The 21608-nt window shown below is 38.3% G+C and overlaps 3 protein-coding genes across 5 annotated transcripts; all 3 read left to right on the forward strand.

Annotated features, from left to right (window-relative positions):
- The first annotated feature begins 3284 nt into the window (after positions 1-3284).
- LOC124053291 (ladderlectin-like) lies at positions 3285-6485 on the forward strand. The gene is made up of 4 exons (XM_046378364.1): positions 3285-3588; positions 4712-4837; positions 6121-6220; positions 6409-6485. Exons 1-4 carry the CDS (start codon positions 3406-3408, stop codon positions 6483-6485), a joined length of 486 nt encoding a protein of 161 aa, XP_046234320.1. The 5' UTR covers positions 3285-3405.
- A 226-nt stretch (positions 6486-6711) lies between these two features.
- Positions 6712-8316, forward strand: LOC124053547 (ladderlectin-like). The gene is made up of 4 exons (XM_046378803.1): positions 6712-6847; positions 7154-7279; positions 7825-7924; positions 8180-8316. The coding sequence occupies exons 1-4, from the start codon at positions 6764-6766 to the stop codon at positions 8245-8247; spliced, it is 378 nt and encodes a 125-aa protein (XP_046234759.1). The 5' UTR covers positions 6712-6763; the 3' UTR covers positions 8248-8316.
- A 5183-nt stretch (positions 8317-13499) lies between these two features.
- LOC124065723 lies at positions 13500-19105 on the forward strand. Of its 3 annotated transcripts, none has more exons than XR_006844482.1 (4): positions 13500-13622; positions 14163-14229; positions 16457-16655; positions 17397-19105. XR_006844482.1 is itself a non-coding variant. In XM_046401393.1 (2 exons), exons 1-2 carry the CDS (start codon positions 16414-16416, stop codon positions 17788-17790), a joined length of 636 nt encoding a protein of 211 aa, XP_046257349.1. In that variant the 5' UTR covers positions 16366-16413; the 3' UTR covers positions 17791-19105. The 3 variants fall into 3 exon arrangements, 1 of the variants encoding a protein (XP_046257349.1); XR_006844483.1 differs by having other exon boundaries at positions 16466-16655; XM_046401393.1 differs by lacking the exons at positions 13500-13622; positions 14163-14229 and having other exon boundaries at positions 16366-16655.
- The last annotated feature ends 2503 nt before the right edge of the window (positions 19106-21608 follow it).

The raw sequence follows: 21608 nt of genomic DNA on the forward strand, positions 1-21608 counted from the left end.
ACTTCATTTGCTTCATTTAGAACACTAAGAGAATGAGATATGGAGAACCCGGTATGGAGGAACAGTAATGTGGGTAACCTTAGGGAGGTTAAACACCAGTCGGGCTGCTACTTTGTGAATAAGCTATAAAGGCCAGATGGTGCACACACACACACACAACAGCAAGGACAGAATTGCAGTAGTCTAGGTGTGACAAAAGCCAGGACCAGAACCTGCATTGCCTTCTGGGTGATGATCTGAAATATGCAGGAATGGGTTGTCGCAGCAATGTTGGCGGTGAAGGACAGCTGTGTCACCAGTGTCGCACAAACGTTTCTTGCTTGAACCAGGGACACCTCAGGGTTTTCAATGGTGATGGCAGAGTCATGGAAGGAACATGCCTTCCTTGGAGACACTGAGAGATCACTGCCAGATAGGGAGAGATTTGTGTTTTCATACAGTGGAAAAGACCGGATTAGTTGAGTGTCATCTGCAAAACTGCAGTAAGAAAAGCCCTGTGACTTATTTAACAACTCTTTGATCGCAGTCTTGCAGCACAACACGCTGTGTCATATCTTGGATTTCCTTTGTTCGTTATCTGAGGAGATAAAGCAATGTTTCTGATACGGTCTGAGGTTACGGTGACAGCAGACGGTGGCAGCAATCAGGAGAACATAAACAGAATCAGAATCATGTCGGTAATTTAAGAGAAGACACTAATTAAAGCAACATGCAATCGGGAAGTATTAACGACAAAAGAGTGAAGTGTTGTATGAGTGAGCAGCAGCAGGGAGGATGTAGATGAAAATAGAGAAAATGAGTCATTATATTTGACATGGTAGTGTGTACTTTTAAAACATATTTTCCATGAACTTTTTATTCAAAAGAGATATCTAACCTATGTTTAAGACACTTTGAGGTGTTCAGTTAGATTATTACCTTTACTGCTATTTTATACAATGGCTAATATGACTTTTTCACCTGCCGAAACATAGGCAACTGTTTGCTGACTAGTGTAATAATACTTTGTCAGTGCATCAAAATGACTAAAATCATCAATGAATAAAGATTTAAACACCCATGAGATCAGTGAGACAAACAAACAAACCAACCAACCAAAACAGTGAACCTGCGGGCTGTAAAACTAAAATAATGTACTGAAAGACAGCAAAATGCTTCTTTGTGAAGGAGAAGTGCAGAATCATTTATGTGTCCATGTCCATGTGTCCAAGTAGGCTGACATTTGAAGCGACTTTTATTTCAGGGTTTCATCATTGTAGTTGAATTTGAATATGATTTAAATCAAGTTTATATATACGACGAATACACATGTGACAGCAGATCTTAACGTTTTTTTCCGAGATACATAAATCACTATGGTATCAACAGCAAATACGGTAAATATCATCAGGGGCACCTTTAAGGACAAGTGACCTGACTTCATTGTCCTTCGCTAACCGATTAGCAGCCTATTTCCCAGAAACCAAAGTCAACAAGTGCAACTTTAGGTCAATGACTGATGTTACTGATGTAAAAGAAAAAGTTGTACCAAAACACAACATGCAATCTTCCAGTTTTCACTGTCATTGTTGCTCACCTTCTTTACTGCTGCTCATATTCACAAAAATACTGTACACAACTCAAATCCCGGGATATATTTGATTGTTGGTCTGGGTTTCTTATGCTGTCTAACTTCCTGGGGAAAATAGAGCATTCAAACACGTACAGAGCGCTCAAATGCGTTTTTCCACCTGGAATCTACTTGAACAAACACTGATAAACTGAAATCTGACTGTAAACGTGCTGATTAGTTTATCACGTGCATGTTAAGTACACATGAGACTGAAATGTGTTTGTGTGATGTGGGACTATAAATCTCAAAGTTGTTTGGGACCTTGCAGTTGAAGACTCTCTTGTTCATTACAACCAGGTAAGTCTTTTTGCTACCATCTTTACCTCATCAGAACCATAATATGAGCTTGAATGAATTTCATGCACCAATTAAGGAACGTTTTCTTCAAAAGCAGGTACATGTCATTTGTCGCCATGAAGTCATCTCTTGTCCTCTGTGTTCTCGTGGGTGCCATCTTCTCTGTCAGGGCTGCATCACGTACGTAAACTGGACTCTCACCTCACCTTAGTTGCAATTGCAGTTACAATACCTGTACTCTGTTTCATGGAGTTCTGTCTATTAAACAGATGCATGCAAAAGTCATTTTAGGTTTAGCAAGAAAATTCATTAACATCTAACTTCTGCAGAGACAAACATGGAGCTCCAATTACAGTTCAGTGCAGTTTTAAAGCTGCGCCAATCAATATTTGTTATAGCCTGTTGATATCAATCAACTTTGTGTACTGTGAAAGATGAAGTTTGTAGTAATGAACATATTATTATCAGACACAAAACAAAAAAAACCCTGCAACCTTATTCTACAACCACAGCAAATCTGAAAACTTACCGGTACTCGCTTACCTCCCAAATGTACAATCTTGTCCAACTGCCTCCTCAAAACACATAATTGTTGTGTGAGACCACACGGGAAAATATCCTTTCCTAAAGACTATCTTGAAGGCTAAGAAACTACCGATGGTCACTTATGTATATACTTGTGTGTAATTTAATTCAAATGAACCAATGTACACTACTCTGCAGTTCCCATCCGATTCAGAGCTTTTTAGCCTTTGTTAGCTATTGCTATGAGCTCTCATTGCCATGGTTTTAAAATGCAGAATTTAAAAGTTTAGATAAACCCTCCCTTAAGACAGCTTGAACTAAAAGTTAATGGAAACCAAACAAAGCTAATAGGAGAGTGTATGTTAGACTTAAATGTAGATTAATCAGAAGCACAACTCCCAATGAATGCTATGTCACAGAAACATTCCCAAAACATTTCCTTCAAAGTAGAAATCTCAACTGAATGCCATCACATTAATACACAGGCTTCAAAAGCACAAGGCTAAATATACAGAGATGGAGAGATTAAATTCAATTTCTGAAGAGCGGAGTAGCAAATTACTATAATTTCCTTTGCATAAAGAAAACAAAATCACTCTAATAAATCACAAAACACTGTGGATGAGCCATCTTAACTTAGGTAAGATCATGAAAGTCTGACAAAATGCTTCACATACAACTTGTAAGCAAATAAGAATAAAAATGTGAGTCCCAAATACATGACCTCTCCCTCTATTGCTGTATACTGTGGAATATCTGCTAAATCTTTTTTCCCTTCAGGTTAGTCTGTTAGCTTTATCCTAATATATGTTACATTCATTCTGTTAAAGCTAACAAAAGATATGTTGATTTGTGAAAGACATTATTTCAATCATCTTGTCATATGTTTTGAACTAATAATTTAATTCTTTTCTCAAGTGTCTTCTACTGCAGAGACTTACACTGTTACCACTCCAGACACGACTACAGCGATGGAGTTCAATTACACCACTCCCATACAGACCACCGTTCCATCCACACTGTACACTGCTGACTCAACAACAGGAACAACCTCTCCTTCTCTGAGCCAGATTATGTGTCATGAAGGATGGGAGGTGTTCCAGGGACGTTGCTACTACTTTGTGAATGAGGGTTTGACCTGGTCTCAGGCTCAGGTAAACACTCAACAAGACTGCGGCACCAAACACACTCTCTATAGAAGACTTAAAGTTAATGATTAGTTACTAATTTTTATTTTAACTGATAGATTGGAACACATCACATATTCCCTGATGTGGTTTGTTATATATAATACATGTAAAAAAATAAAAAATAAAAATAAGACAATTAATTTTCCATTTTCCATTTTTAAGTCACTGGTTTTCATAAATGCTATTTATGGAAGTCCATATCTGCCAAGAAAAGTACAGAATGAAAAGTTAGGAATTCAATTTTAATTATAAATCAATAATTGAGTTCCTGAGTAAAACTGTTATTGGTAATATTTAAATAAATTTATAAATAGTGGAAAGTTAAAACTTTGACTTATTCATTTTGGCACAGTATCTCATCTCTTTAAGGACTCCACTCTGGTTTCGGTGCACAGCGCCCCTCAGGTTATCAGTAATGTTATTTTACGTTTATTTAATATCCCTATTGACTTTATTTATCCAACCACATAGCAATCTAACGTGTAGCTAATCTTTTGGTGTAATGTTGGAAGCAAACATTCTATAGCACTATGCTCTGCTCCAGTATTTAGCTGGAAGTGTAACACTGTTTGTTATGTGTTTTATGGTAATTTTGCCTGCACCCCTTAATTGTGCAGACTCACACTTGCATGACCCAAGAGGACTTTGGTGTTTGGTTTCACCGGTAGGTTCTTGGTGATACTGACTCAAGTGACTCAAAGGGCTCAAGTAACTCGGCTGAGTATACTGAGTGATCCAGAAGGACTCAAGTCCTTAAGTGGATTTGCCGTGATTATACTGCTGTTCAAGAATAAATGTGGTCTCACATTCTCACATATATTGGTTTTTTTGTCCTGGCAGAAATGGGCTGCCATTTCACTTATTTAATCAGGTCACAAAAAATATTATTGTATTAAAGCATTCTGGATAATTTTTGACCCAAAGAAAAGAATTATCTAGCATGCTTTAATCTCACACCTGACCACCAGCTAATTTCTGTGAAGGAAATGATCTATCCTTATAAAGCAAGACTTTGACCATGTGCATTTTAGAAAGCTCCACTTAAATATGTCTCTTTTTGTCTCTCTGTCTTCTTTTTCTCCACCAGTCAAACTGTGCCTTGCTTGAGTCCATGCTGGCCTCTGTCCACAGCACTGAGGAGTACAGTTTCCTCCAGCAGCTGGTCCACAGTAATGAAAATACACAAGCTTGGCTGGGTGGTTTCTACTTGCAGGTACAATCGTGATGTAATGTTATCAGCTATGGAGTAGTCATCTGCAGCTTCAAAAAGAAATAAAGGCTTTAGAGACAATCAGGAGAAAAAAAAATAAACACAATTTAGGATAACCTTTGTGATGTGATGTGTTTTTCAGATTGAGGTAGTGACTTTTGATGAGTGAGGATGTCAGGGAAAATGTTTGTATGGTCTCAAAGAGTGTATGTTTTTATCCCTCTTTGTGTGGACACTTTTATGAACACAATAAACAGATAACATTACATCATAAAACATCATACTTGTTTCTTAGATGATCCGAGAGATTGGAACATTTTGCTGTATAAATACGGATTAACAGGGATAACTGCTTTATTTGAGAGCATCTTAACTCTTTTATGTTTAAACACAGATTGTGTACTTTTGCCAGTAGGGGTCTCTCATACAAAACAATGAAATCAAAAGACACAGTTTGATGTTGTAGTGAAGTAGCATGGGATGATGGGAGCTGTCCTCATCATTAAACAGCCACCGTTACTGATGAAATGTTTCTGACGTGACTCAGGCAGAAATGTTCACAGATGAGGTAATGTTTTATTCATGCCACGTTGTCGGAAACATTCCAGATGATGTTAAAGTACACAACTCAACAAAATGCTTAAAAGTCTAGTCTTTTTAAGACATTTTAATATGAAAATGTTAATATTCAAAGGTTGCTCATGCAGAGGCACTTACTAATTACTGCATACTGACTTATCGTGGCCTAAATCAAGGACTCTTTCATGGTGATGAAACACCATGAAAGTCACCAAGATTTACATCAGGGCCATGTTGTACTGCTTAAAACACATATTTAATGTATGGTACTGCAGGTCCTCAGAGTAGCGTGTGACATGGTCAGCCATGCAGTTTTAATCATTTACCAAAAGCTTTTTTGTTGTTTTTACTTTGAAGACAGTGTTGAAGTGTTGCATCCATTCAGAACTCCCTTTGCATTTCTATCAAAACTGAATCAGATAAGTCCTATGTCAAGTCCAGTGTAAGAGTTGTAGTTTTCAGTATTGCTTTATTTTTCTTTAGTTTTCAGCAAACCTTTGGCAGATGATTGTTGACTGCTAATATTGTTAGCCTAACAAACTTGTGTATAAACTTACATATTATGTACAGATAATATTGAAAATTGTAATGTTTGCCCTTGGTGTTTGTTAACATTTCTTCTGTTGTGCTCATTTTTACATGTTTCTATTTGATTTCTTGCCACTCTACAACAAAGCACTGATGAGGATCTTGTGCTTTCCCTCCAGGACCAGTGGTTATGGATTGATGGATCCTGGTTCTACAACAACAGCTGGAGCTTTGAGCTCCCAGAAAGCGCCAACCCCTGCCTAACACTCAGTACTTTTGGTAAGAAAACCACACACAGAAAACAATAGTGACTCTCTGAGAATGATTTAACATGTCAAGCACATGGACTTTATTTTCAGAATGACATATCAAAGCTTTCAGACACTTCACAGTTTTATTATCTGCATAGTTACGTAACGCTCTGCTCCATTATTATCACAGTCTTTTCTAATCTTGTCTTTCCACAGAGGCATCGGGCAGTTTACCATGCAACACTTTCAGCTATTCCTCCATCTGTGTGAAGAACTCCAATGTCCGTAAGTGATTTTTTTTTTTTTTTTTTTTTGCATTAAAAGATATATGGGAAGTTCATAGAGAAGTTATAATCTAAAAAAATACACATTCAGAATGAGAATTTTTATGTTACATTGTGCCATCTTATTTTAATCATGACATTGTTGAGAAACAAGCTTACCTCTGAGTAGTTAGTGGTAGTAGAAAGATGGGCTATCATAGGTGAAAATTCACTGATGTGGATTTGAACCCACATGATTAATGTAAAATGTGTGCTTTTCTTATTGTTTGCTGTCCGCAGCACCAGCGATGCTTTGTCCTTATGGCTGGCAGGGGTTCAACGGTCGCTGTTACTACTTCAACTCTGAATCTCTGACATGGCCTCAAGCTGATGTAAAAACACTGTATAACTAGAATTAGAGTGTGTCACATCTCCATATTGTTTGCCACAGATTAGAGACATATAAATTCAATCATTTATTTATTCATCTATCGTGCACATCGTACACCTGACTGAGTACGCTGGATCTGATGATTTGACACAACCCAGGATTTTTCAGTCCTTTGTAGCACCCTTATTTATGTGGAACATTTATCAGCGTCTTAAATAGCTGGGTAATGATGAGAAGTTCTGGATAAATTCATGTTCATTCATTCGTTCTGTCCCCCATCTCAAGCTGTCTCCTTTGTCTCCACCAGGCCAGCTGTGCAAATGCTGGGGCCAGTCTGGTTTCTGTCCACAGCCCTCAGGAGTATTCTTTCCTCTACCACCAAGCCATTGCTTATGGATTCTCTCAAGCCTGGTTGGGCGGATTCTACTTTGACGTGAGATTATCTATGCTTTACTCTCAGAGTTTAATATAAGATCACCACTCAACGCTCAAAGCATTTCTTTACCAAACGTTTGTGTCAAAACATATTGTCATTTATGCTTTACTTTACAATTAGTATTAAGCTTTAAAAACCTAAATCATTTGACTCGTACTACTAATATATCATTCAGTGTTACTGTTGAATAACATTGCACAGTTAGCCAAAATATACCTTCAATCCCTGAAGTTAACACAGCACCCCTGAAGTTCACAGAGTAATGAATGTTATTTTCTCTTGAGGTTTTAGTGTTGTCTATGTCCCATCTGCTGACTTGGCGGAGGAGGTGTTATACGGTGTTATATGATATATCCTATATCTTGCAGTCAGCCACCAGGAGGTGATCGAGATGTTTTGGCTTTGAGATTTTGGATTTTTGGCATTACAGAAAACTGCATTTTGGGACAAAGCTTATTAGATTGTAATCATTGGCAAACAAACTGTGTTCAGTGACTGTTGCTCATATGTCCTCACTTCAATAAGACAATGTTTCACTCCAGAACCAGTGGATGTGGCTCGATGGTTCCTGGTTTTATCCTGGATTTTTCACTCAGTTGTCTCCAGACAGCATATACCCATGCCTCTCAACATACACTACCAGTAAGACATACATCTGTTACACATTTTTTGTTAGTTTGTGAGGTTGAGAAAATAAAGGGTTGTTTTATGATCCAACACCAGCTTTTGAAATGTGACTGATGAATAACAGCTGTTTCTTTAAAAACTGATCCAGAATGACTTTAGCTATTCCTGCATGTTTACAAAAACCCTTACAATTGAATGGTTTTCTGCGTAGAACATGAGCACATTTTACACCTACAGCATCAAACGCTTTCTGATTTTCTCTCTTTAAAGATGGTTGGAGCAATTTCGACTGCAACGAAAGCTTCCCTTCGTTTTGTGTGAAGAATTCTTCTGTGTGAACAGGACAGACAGAGTAATTCAGTCAAGTAGACGTATAACCTAAATGTATTCTGAAAAGTCTTGTGCAAATGAAAACAGATTAAAGTCATTTGTCATCTCACAGCTTCGGTGTGGTTACTTTTTCATTTTATCGTATGACTGTGTCACCTTTTTTACACAGTAAAGACAAGATTTTTATTTGTAGCTCATCCACGTCCCCACCAACCCTGGAATTAAGCTCCAAATCACAAGGGAGAACTTGCTCATTTATTTACTCAGTATCATTGCTACTATCACTGTATTAAGTATTTATGCCCAAGTGTTAACTTTGGCATTTTTGATTGATTTATCATGCATTTTTAACTTTTTGTTTTCTAAGCATTTTGAAGCTACCGCTGTTCGCATTTTTGCGTGTCGGTCTCTACTATTGCAGGTTAGAGAAAAACACAGTGTCCATGTCACTGCTCTGTAGTAATAACACACTCAATTTCAAACTCCTACCTGTTTGAACAGAGTTGCTCAACCTTTATTGTGCAGTTGTTCATTCAGAAGCTATAGACTGACTCACTTGTGGATTCATCTTGAGAGGAGAAGCTAAAACATCAGACAATGTAGTGACATTTCTTCAATGAAGCAGAAGAAGAGCCTGCATTCCTTGCATTTTTATTTATTTATTTATTTTTTATGTGTGTTTTGTGTCTGTCACTTGTCTTGTCTTGTGCTACAGAACTTACACAGATAAATGCTGCTCTTGTATCTGATCCAACCAGTGGACATCCAGTGGCAAGAAGACAAGATCAATATTTAGCACCAGCATATAAAACAGTTTAACGTGGCTGCATTATAAAACAGATGGCATCACAAAGTCTCTTGACAGAAGACATTTAGGTGAATCTACATGTCCAAGCACCAACTTCATGTCAACTTCCTATTGACGTAATGCAGTAAAATAAAGTAAGAGATCTGAGCCTTGTAATCTGTACAGCCAGAGTTCAGTGTGTACAGTCTGACCATTTGTGACAGTGATAGTTGTTATGATACTTATTTTGACTACACGAGTTTTAAGTATACCACTACCAATTTTCTAAACAGGACGAAAAGCATTCATGTTTTCTTACAGGAAAGTTTTAATTTCTCCATGTACTTTAAACAAAAGGTACATTTGGTTTTTATGTTACTGTGAAGACTTTAATAAATTGGTTTGATACTTTTATGTTTCTTATAATTGCACATTTTCTGTTATGGGGTTCAGTGACTGTTTGGTTGACTCTGACTCTTTTAATTCTTCTTATCTTTATTCCTTAACAGTCTCTAGTCTGTTTGCGTGACTCAACCAGGAAGTAGATAGTGTGTAGTAGTCCCTTCTGACCAGCTGGGGGCACTTTACAGCCACTGCAGGTAGAGCTTGGAGAAGACAGCATGGGAGCAAGAGCAATGAACATTTCTTCTCAAATAATGCGATCATTGCCAAAAACAAAACGTAAATTAATTTTACTCTGTGGTTTAAGAGGCATTTAATGCATCTTTCTGCCTCTTGTCTTTTCTTGTTTTCTTACTTTCTTCTTGGAATTATCTATCCATTCTTTCCCTACTCTGAACTGATAATCTTCTTTCTCTTGTGTCTTCATTTCTCTCTGTCCTTCCTTTCCTGAGGCTCTCAGGTAGAGAACATTTGCGTTCCTGCAAGCAGTAAAGATGTTGTGCTGTTGATTTCCCACACACATCATGTCCAGGTGTATCAGTTAAAACACATTACAGTTAAGTACAGTACAGTACAGGCTTTGTCACATGTAGTACGCAATGTTTTTTTTCTCTAGCAGTGAATCTTTCATCCCATATGGAAATGAGGTTAATTCAAAAGAATTTTATATTGTATATTTATATTATAATAAGTGAAGTGATAACACCTTTGTAACCTATATATTACTTAAGTTATAGTTCAGCTGACTGCTAAGCAACAATTATTTAATTATTTAGCTATTGGGCCACTATCAGAAGTCTAGATTTGCTTGTTTTGCTTGTTTGTCCCTCTGTGACTTATACTGAGGACATAACTGCTCACCCTGAGGTTTCTCCCATTTTTCCTGTTAAAAGTTTTTCTGGGAGTTTTTCCTTAGTCGATGTGAGGGTCGAAGGGCAGAGGATGTTGCTGATGTTATGTTAAGCCCTTTGAGACAAACTTCTTGTAAAAATGGGCTATACAAATAAAGTTGACTTGACTTGACTTGACTTAAAAATGGGCTATACAAATAAAGCTGTCTTGTCAAAGTTGTCTAACTTTTCACTTAAAACAGCACAAATATTAATTTAGCTCTTAAACAATATGTTTTGGTAATGAAATTTAAGGGGTCAAACAGTAAAACATGAACGCTATTAATTTATACCTGAAAAGAGCCTGTAAAATGCAAATTGCAGTTCATTTTTGATTTCTAAGGGACATTACCAGCAGGTGCAGACCAAAATGCCTCTAGACTCAGTAAGATATAACTGTCCATTTCAGTGTAGCTACATAGAGAGGCTGACTTTATTGATTGATTATCTGTCAATCAATCAATAATTGATTGTCAAATAGTAATTTTAGATTATAACAAATATTTATAGTGTGGGGATGAGGCATGGCTAATTATGCCATTTACATAAGCTATGTATAGACTTGCACAGTTCAGATGTATCCAGGTTATAAAATCCTCCTATTCGCACCTAGCGCACTAATTAACATGTTTGAACAAAATAGAAGTACAAAAATGACAACTTGCAGCTGGCTGTAGATGATCTGCTCATTTAATCTTGACTTTTTTCAATTATGTGTTAACTTTCAAGTTAATCCATCCTACTGCTGTCAACAATGCCATCTAGCTAATTTAAGAAGATGATTGGTAATTCCATCTGATTTACCAACTGTAAAGTTTACCCACCCATCTACTTCACAAACTGAAAACATTACTGGAAAAACTTTAGCCAGATTACCCAGGTCTTAAGGTGGACTACCACTGGATCAGGTGACATGGTGCACTCAGCTCATCTCAGTTGTCCTCAATATCCATGTACTTATGGCACCTGAGCCTCACAGTGAATCTATTCTTAAACACAGAGCATCTATTTTAAGTCTTAATCTCAGGGTTTATGTCTGGCCATGTTGACAAAGAAATGTGCCTCAAATAGCTCATTAGCATGCAAGCTTAGCGTACACTATTTTATAGTTAGCTACGTGTCCCTGAGGTCAGCCCTCAGTGGAGTTGTGTCTGAGGTAACAGCAGTTCAGTTCCTGCACACATTAAGACCATTATTAATGCAAATTTATGCCATTTATTTTCATTGAAACCTAACTGTGTCCAGATAAAACTCACATTTTAATGAGGACGAATTGCCACATTTAACATATTACTATTATTGCATTAGTGACTGGAGAACATTTTTACATTACATTTTAACAAATACAGTAAAGTGAGAATTATGAAAGAGAGGAACTGGAATAATAGCATCATGAACCTTTAAGTGGGTGAAATTACTAATTCGCTGATTTACCCCTGCAACTTTAAAAAGTGAGACATCACTGAAATGTTGGAACTGATGAGTTGTTAAGATTGTTTGTCTGATTGGCTGTATCCTTATCAAGTGACAGTGTCTGTTCCAACATGCTTTCACAGAAAACTGGCTCACTTTTCCCCACATCTGATTCCACCAACTGGAATTTGTTACCGTAACAAATATGACACCACCCTGACTATAACTCATACATGGAGGCCGCATCTGTTATTCTCTTTTGTGGGTGAATTTCATTGCTCAGAGGAAAAAATTGAATTTCTTCAACTTTTTCAAGTAAGTATCTAGTTCCATTGACATAATGTATTGTGTAAAAATCAAGTAATTTAATGCCAGTCTGTTGTCTAAACATGGTCAGTACAACAATGTTGCTGTGGTGTAAAACAGCATTATAATGCAAAGGGCTATGCCCATGAAAAAGGCAATACTACTGACTCCTAAGGTCCAGAACTAATTTTTAGTATTAAGGAGTGCAGTTCAGTTTTTTAGGAATGTAAACAAGGAGGAAAGGAAATATTTCAGAAATCCCCTTTCTTTCTATTTTTCTATTTCTAGCTATGAGCTCATTTGTATTTTGTTCTCTTTATTATTACTAGGAATATTACTGTTAAATTTGTAGGGACATAGGGGTTGGTCGGTTCAAACATGAAAATTGTTCTTTTACCTGTCCATATAAATGTAAATAAAACATATTGTATCCATCCATTTTCTATGCTGCTTATCTGACAGGGTCGCAGGAAGCTATTCCAGCTAACTACGGGCGAGAGGCGGGGTACACCCTGGACTGGTCATCAGTCAAACTCCACACAGAAGGGCCCAGACTGGGATTCGAACCTGGAACCCCCTTGTGGCACCATGCTGCCCTAACATATATCACATATAATACAATTTTCAGAAAATAAATGATTTTCTAATTTTGTCTGCCTCAACTGACCGAATGAAACATGTTTTATCGTGTGCCTGCATCTGACCTCTGCTTGGCATGTACCCAACATTACACATTATTCTTAGTATTATCCTTTTTTAGGCTCTTCTTTAAATAAACAACTATACAGGACTTTATATGTAACTGGCATCAGATTATATAAGTGAACTAATTTCTCTCTTGTTGTTTTCTGAGGCCTCTGAGCTCACATGTAGTACACCTGTTACACCCCCACTGAGGCGAAGCCTAGGGGTTACCGGAGGCTGTAACACAACAACCAAACAACTTAATGGAGCCAAGGTGGTGGAGAAAATAAAAATGTTTTATTTTTATAACAAACTAAATTTAACAGGAATTTAAACCAAAAGGACTGTAGGGGAGAAATGGGAACTTTTGGTTGTGCCAAAATAATCAAAAACAGTACAATAAAAGTAGGCCTGACTACTCACTACTGATTGCATGAAAAGAACAAAAGGCCTACCTCTCTTACTTAAAAAGAGACTTAAATAAATGAAATACAGTGGGTGGCACCAACCAATAAACTTAGTGTATGTAGACAAATAACTTCTATGTGCTGCAAAAACGTATAGGGTACCCCAAACTTACCTAGTCAGCCCTATCTCCCACCACATGCCTTTACCTTAATTTGCTAAGTGAACACAAGCCTCACAGGCTGACAGACAAAAATCAAGGTCCGGAGAGAGAGCAGGCAGGTGGGCTGGCTTTTATAGATAGAGGCCCCGAATGATGATTGGCCACCTTTAAGCTTCAATGGACCAATCAGCAGCACAGTCTGGCTACACAGGTGGATCCACTCTAGGAGCCTGCACCTGTGGAACACAAGAGAGAACAGCAGGAGACACACATGCACACATACCTGCCTGCACGTGACAACACCTGTGTACTAAAAGTTTGCAACAAACTTTAGTGAGTATATATGGTCTGCTGGCTTTGTTTGTGACAACACAGGACAGCATACTCTGGTCTGCTCTTGGCGATTCTGCAAGACTTACATCAGAAATACATCCAAGCTATCAAACTTTGTGACCCTGTCTAAACAATAATGTACCATATGGTAACAGCTAACAAATTAAACTAGGCAGCAAAGTATGATAAACACATTTGCAGTGTGGGGTAGCTGAAATTCTAAATCCCTGACCAGATCACAGGATTGGATAGGTATCTGACCGTAACAAAGTAACACCAATGATGTCATAAATATGACATGTTTTATCTAATCTGACGTAATTAGATGATAATGACATAAGGTGTGTTTCTTCTTTGGTGAAAGAAAATGCCATGTGCTTCTGTAAAAAGAGAAACACTTTGCATTTGTGAACTTAGACTTACACAGTATGTCCTGGCCTTTATAATGATATTTCAGTTTTGTAATAAAAGGAATTAGTTGTTATTCTTATTTTTATTTATTGTCTTTTATTTTAAATTGAACCCAACACTCAACATGAGGTCCAAAGAGGTGTCTATGCATGTGAAAGAGGCCATCATTAGGCTGAAACACTCAAGAAAAGATAAGGTAAGATAAGATAAGATTGGCCTGCATGAGTCCCTAAGTTACAGCATCATTATTACACACACTTGGGGTGAAGCACCTTGTCACTGAAGTAGCTGCCCAGTGCTGTCAGAGTTTCATGCAGGGGGGTGAGAGTTATTCTCTGGCAGGTTAATTTGGCTATCATCTTCTCTTTCCTTGCACCTGCACTGGGTTGAGGGGGCTCCATAAATGAGATTTAGTCTTCCTAGTGATTTTGTCCAGTCTCTCACTGTCTGATGGGATGGTTTTTAGGTCTTTACAGACCCTGCTGATATTGTATCGATGCAGCTGCTTCTCAAACTTCTTCCTGTAGCAGGCCTTCCCCTCCCTGATCTTCCTCCTCAGCTCCTTCTGAACAGCCTTCAGCTCCTCCTTGTTTCTTGCCTTAAGGGCCCTCTTCTTCTCCTTAAGGAGGGTCTCTGTGTCAGGAGTCATCCATGGTTTATTGTTGGAGAAACAGTGCACATTCCTGTGGGTACAGTGTTCTCCACACACAAGTTTATATGGTCCGTTATGCAGTGTGTGAGACTGTCGATGTCCACCCTGTGAGGATCATACAGACCTCTTGGATACTCATGGATACCTTGTACCCCTGTGGTCAATTACCATGGCTAAGTGACAGAGTACCTTCTGAGAGTCTGCTAGAAGATGTGAATGCGGCACTACAGACCATCCCTACTAAGTTGATAACCAATTCCGTTCAGCTACAGACCAATAACCTGAATCTGCCCGACATGGAAGCTCCTGTCAGACATCATAGTGGCTAAAATAAGTAGGCACATGTATCCATACATGAGTGGGGGTCAGAACGGAATTTGTAGCAATACCAGGGGAGACAAGCACCAGCTACTGGTTGACAGAGCAGTCACTCGGGACTGCAAGACCAGGCAGACCAGCCTGTGCACCCCCTGAATTGACTACAAGAAAGCCCACAACTCATTGCCACACATATGGATACTGGAATGGTTGAAAATTTATCATCAACAGGACACTAATAGCCTTCATAAAGAACTCGATGGGGCTGTGGCAACTAGACAACTCTAGAGGTCAACTCAAAGCCATTTGCACAAGTTACCATCAAGTGCGGCAAAGGTCAGAATGGAAGATGCCCCCAAAGGTAGTTGAGAATGACCAAGCTAAGATGCTGCAGTACTTCCAGATCCAGACTGACAAAATGTATGAAGATCATAGGATTGTTTGGCCAAAAAGTAAAACCAGCTCAACTTTACTGCAGCACAACACTCCATCCAGCAAATTGCTGTGATTGAAAGTTCCATACAAGCAATCCCTCATTCCTGGTGGACTACTGATTTGTGGGAAACAATGACGTCACAATTCCTGGGTTTGCAGATGAAAAGAAGTTTGTTGCTTTGGCCTGGGTTGACTGGGAAGATGACTAATCTTGTTTCATCCTGTGATTGTTTCATAACACAAGTCTTAACAAGTGACCCTGTATTTTCATTTTCCTTGCAGAACACGTTAGCATTTGTGAAAGAAGCACTTCTGTTGGGCTGACATATAATTTAAAATGTAATTCTTATAATTTAATCAAATCAATATCACTCAGTCTCTATAAACAGTTTGTTTTTACACTGTTCATAGAAAATGGCATAGCAACATATCTTGACTGAATAAATATACGTTTTCTTCATTTTCTACTACAACAAAGAAATAAAAAGAAGTGATAAAGAGAAGAACGCCAGAACGAACAGAGTTAATAGAGCAGCTCAGTTATTTAACACTCCTATATTTAATCTCATCTTCTGAATCAAAAATTCTCAACTCTTCCTTGTAACAGGTTACATACACTATGATGTCAGAGGCCTAGTAGATACTTTTTTTTTGCATATGATAGTATTTATGAGATAAATGTATGGGTTTTTTTTCTCCAGAATTCTCAATAGAGGAAATTCATAGATTTATGTTTTAAAACACAATCTTAACCAATCTTTAAAAGTCAAGTTCCAGCTCAAACTTGTGCAGCCACTAGCTGTCAGGATGTGAGATGATGACATTCTCCCATCGATAACTCACTCCCTGATCGCCTCGTCACTCCTTGTTTCCCTCCTATTGTGCTGTACATTCTAACCCACATTCACCATCACAGCCTGACTTTCTCCCTGTGCCCTGAGAGCTATAATTGGTTCTGTTAGCCTAGTCTGGCTAATGCATTATGAAAGCTCCCCTGGTCTGGCTTATCCTCTGACAGTGCTTACAGATTCACACCTCCATGACACCACAACGTGCTCTGTACATGCTCAGAGCCTTTGCAAAAGCGCAGTTGACACCCACACACTGCTGGCGTCCTGGGTGAAAACAGAGAGGAGAACAAGGGAGCCTTGGCACGCAGGGAAGCAGAAAGACACAGAGAAGAAAGAAACTATCATCAGGAAGAATCACATTTCTAGGTGAGTCTGTGCTTGGACTGAAATTTGAATAGAAAGAATCTTCATTTCAAACAGGGCCTTAGCTACCAGTGAGGGTCCTGAGATCATGTCCTGTATTTTTTCTAAGGTAAGGTAAGCTACTTCTAGTATGTGTATGCAGTATTTCCCAAACAGTTGATTCCGCACCAGCATGTTGTTGATGACAGCATTAAGAGGACTCCACACATATAAGGAATAAATGGGTAATAATTTATTTTGCAGGTCTGTGCAGGGTTGTTGTGGAAAGAACTTTGTCATCTGGTACAAATTATAGGAAAAATAGATGCAATGTTTTGAGAATGTTATTTGAATTTGAATTTTCTTAGCAGTTGCCAATTAGTAATTTCCTTGAACTTTCGGTGTTGTTTTGATAGAACTTTCTGAAAATATGATCAAAAAGCTAGCTATGGGAATGACTCTGTTATATAAATTATACTGTACATGTGATACACAAAGTGAGAGGAAAATCAAAGGAGAGCAGTGCTGTGAGTTCAACAATAGACCAAAATCAGTGAAATATTCCAATTAGTTGCTTTGTCTTAAATTTTGACTGTTGACCTTTAAGACTCTTCTCATTGTTAAACCCAACTGATTCTTCCAGCGCTGCTTTAGCCTCAATGAGGAAATGACTCACAGGAGCACAGGATATCCTGGATTCTTGATAAACTGACTGCTTTTAATGTTGACATTGCAAAAGCAACATTAAGGAGTCTTTCTTTGCAGGATGAAGCCCAAATGCCTCCTTTCCACAGTGGACCGACTTCCTACCATCAACGAGATGCAGGAGAGCGACACAGAGGATCCAGACTGTTGCTCACACACCATGGAGGAGTATGTAGACTCCATCAAAGAGCTCTCCCAGCCGGCCCCCTATCCTCTCCACGGACCCCTTAGAGGTCACCGCCGTTGGATGGAACGCTCATGCCCAAAAGTTATTCCTGTGGCTCCATCTGTATTTTTAAATTCCTCAAGGACCTACTTGTCCTGGATTCCAATTGACCTGTCAGACGTATCAATTACTTTAACTGACCGATCAAACTGTGATTCAGCATTGCGTTTTAACCAGAACCTGTTGGACAGGTTGATTGGACAATCTCTGTTTGCAGGTCTGGTGTGAGTCAGAGGTATGATATACAGGGTGAAGAGATTCATGACTTCAGTACTAGATTTACTCAGTTATCCCTGCAGCGTGCTTTGACATCAGCTTCATGTTGCACGATTCATTTATATGTAAGGAGTAACTGAGTACAGTCACTTTCCATAAGTGATATGTATTCTCTTTGAAGTGCTAAATGAGTGCAATACGTGAAACAAAAGATGAAAAGGAAGAATATCAAGGGCAGAACAAACAAATGAGCAGAGCCCGCCTGAGGTGTGAGCAAGCTAAGTGGTTGCGTAGGGCCCCTCAGCCACCAGGGGGCCCCAAAACAAGCTGGAAATGTGAACTCTTTTTGGGTTTTAGGTACTGATTTAATTATTAATATTACGATGCCCTGCCTGATTTTTTCAGATTCTTCTAAAGACCCAAACTATGGAGGATTTAAAATACCAAAATAAAAATAAATTAAAAAGTAAATGGATGTGAAGCACCCCTTAGCCACCAGGGAAGGCCCAAATTTGTGGGAGAGCCCTGACTGGAAAGTCATAATATATGGAATGAAAGTTTGAATATCCATAATCTACAGTTATCTTTGTCATCAAAGTCATAGCCTTCTGAATTATCCGAATTGGCTGTAACATTCCAATACTTAGGGTTAATGTTCGCCCAATAAGCAGGAAGTGCCTAGACTGTGAGGTTCATTGTTGTTTTCCTCAATGTAACGCTGAATAAATTTCCTCTTTGGCAAAACCATATTGAATATGGTTAACAGCATTTTTTTCTCTCTCTCTCTCTATATATATACATCCATTTGCCAGGGTGTTATTTCATTACTATTCACGAAAATTGCTGCTAGATCTCATGCTGACTCACTTGTAGTGACACACTCCTTGCAGGAACATCCATGTGGAACAATATTACATTTCCAAAGCACAAGATTACACCAGTGCCTTGATAACATCAGATGTCACTCACTAGTCTCAAATTTCATTCATGTCATTCCACATTTTTACACTTCATATAATATATATATATGAAATCAATTCAATATTCACATACTATCTTTCTCTCTCTCTCTCCCTCACACACACACATAGTTTTTATGACTTTACATACCATACCACATATTACAAAGAAACAAAGTGAAATATGATGCACATAGGTCAATTCTCATATGTCACTGATGACATGAACGAAGCACCTTGATTACTGTAAACTGTATTCTATGGTATATCTACAGAAGTTTGCAAGTTTCAGTTAAATTCTCTATATTTAAAGACACACATTGTTAAGTATTGAATAAAACCATTATGAACAAAATGTGACTCAGTCTTCAACAATGACTTTGTTTCTTGATGTGTAAACATTTGCTCTGACTCCATACAATGCAACAATCTTTTAGGGCTATGCTGTGTGCTCAGCCATCTACGTTCGGTTTCTTTTTCCCTGAAGTTCTGTGACTGTGTGGAAAGCATCTCCAGCTGGGTCTTGGCAGGAATCGCCTGAGTTACATTCAACAAACATGTGGTGAGGGAAAAAGGGAGCAGAACGGCCCCCCTGGAGACGTTTCCACAGAACAAGCCTTTGAGTCCTATTTTATCTGACCCTAAATTCCTCTTTCACGTTGTGTAACATTGTATACGTCAAGCACACAGAATATGAAAATTAATTTATTCCTCAGAAAGATTATTGTTGTCCCTAAGGAGTAACCTGACTCATGTATTATCAGTAAGTTAATGGTGTGCTGGTAAGAAAAGACTTTCAGCACTCCTTCAACAATGCACCAATGCATGGTGCTGAAGATAATATATCATTCTCCAAAACTCATTAATTTAGAAAAGATTTGAGTTACTGTAAGCAGCGCTCTGCAATAAGATCAACTTCAGCATGTCAGAGCAGTGATAAGAAACAGATTTCCTGTAGTCAGTTCAAAGTTTGGTTGCAATATCTCAAAGACTCATGTGATGTGTAAACACTCTGAAGTGTGGTTTTTAGTGCAACATACAGCTGAAGAAAGCCATTACATAAATAAATCTATGTGTGAGAACATGCTCTGAGATCTCAGTTTTGATGTTATAATATCAAAAGAATGAACAACTTCAAATCAACTACAACTGAGCATAAAGAAAACGTGGAGATTTTAGCTGCAAGCCTGCGGGCTCGAGTCTAAACATGCAGGCTACTGTCATCACAGAGGGAAAACAGGTTTTAATGTGGATGATGGCCCTTCAGAATCTAACAAAAACAGTCACAATACATTTACTTTACACAAACTTGTTTAATCACAAGACAGTGTTGCACCGTTCTGGCTCTGAGCATGACAGCTATGTTATCTCAGGGTTACGGTTAGGGTTACCTAAGAGTCCTCTGAGTTCAAACTGGCTGCAAATCAGTACCTGAAGCTAATTTTTAAAGCCCATTCACTGAATAAACTGTAAATACAACACTGATAAATCATATTACAGTCAATGTGTCAGCAAGCAGCTGCCTGCTCATAGATTGATTTAGAATTATGTTAATCAAAAGAAATCCAAAAATTTAATTTTCTGTTAATTCTGTTTGGTTACCACTTGACCCCTGAAAGAAACATCTGGATGCTTAGCTCCTAAACTCTCCATTGTTGTCCCCGTATTTGAGTACTGAGTCAGTTGGTTGGAACTAAGACCACCAAACTTGCTATGAAGTGATATAAAACTATTAAGAGGAAAAACTATAAAGTTTACACCTGTTTTGTTTGGGGAAGGTTCATATTAAAAGTACATACAAAGATCAAGTAGGAAGGTACCACCAAGCTCAACAGTCCATACCATGACATTCAAAAGTGCAAATGCAACCACGTCTGAATATATTTCCAAATAATAATAAGAAGAATATAAGAACTACATTAACTTGGAAAAAGCAATAAGGATAATGTAAAGATTACTTTTTTCTGCCATACCTGAGAATTTGTTTTATTGCATGTTTCACCGCACCACACCATTCACTAATTAAGACAGGTTTGCACATGCCTAACATGTTCAGTTCATTTTGCCACACACTGGTGATGAACCTGCAATGTGCTTTCACACGTCACTTGCTTGGTTCGTTAGAAATGAACCCTTACGCAATTGCCCGGTATGGTTTGTAAGAGCTTGTGTTAAAGCTGTTAGTCAAACTGTGGTGTAGAACATCCAACTGAAATGAGATCACTTCTGCTGATCAAAATCCCACAATATAAATAAAAGTGAAAAATATTTTATGATATTATTATAACTGCTCAACAACTTAATTGGTTTTTCCTTGACTCTTCCACAAAGTTTTATAAAAATCGGTCAACCAATTTTCATATGATACAATCCACTTAATCCTCCTGCGGACAAACAAAACAAACTGGACCAAAAATAATACATGAAGCAAAATAATCATATTAATCATCTAAATTTTAACAGTTGCTTACAGCTGTCAGTTTGACTTGTTACAACAGGGAAAAGCTCAGGTGGAGCCACCAACATTAATGATAGCTTGTATAGCAGAGTCCTGCAACTAGAGTTAATCTGACTGAATGCAGCCACCTGGGGCTACATGAGCCACACCTGACCCACGGCGCACACACACCAAGTGTGTGACTTTCAGTTCTTTTAAGGTAGCTTCCAAAGCTTTATTGGATTAACAAAGACTGGAAACAGGAGTAAACAGTTATGCTGGCCTTACCCTAAAGTAGCAAAAACTGGCTCTGAAGTTCACTGATTCCAAAACAGTGTGCACAATGACTCTCTGTTTCTTGATTGTGTTGGTTGTGTGCCAACCCTCCCCTTGTTTCCAGTGTCTGTGCCAAGCTATGCCAGTTGCCTCCTTGC

This window comes from Scatophagus argus, chromosome 2, assembly GCF_020382885.2.
Source record: "Scatophagus argus isolate fScaArg1 chromosome 2, fScaArg1.pri, whole genome shotgun sequence".
NCBI classification, from domain to species: Eukaryota; Metazoa; Chordata; class Actinopteri; family Scatophagidae; genus Scatophagus; species Scatophagus argus.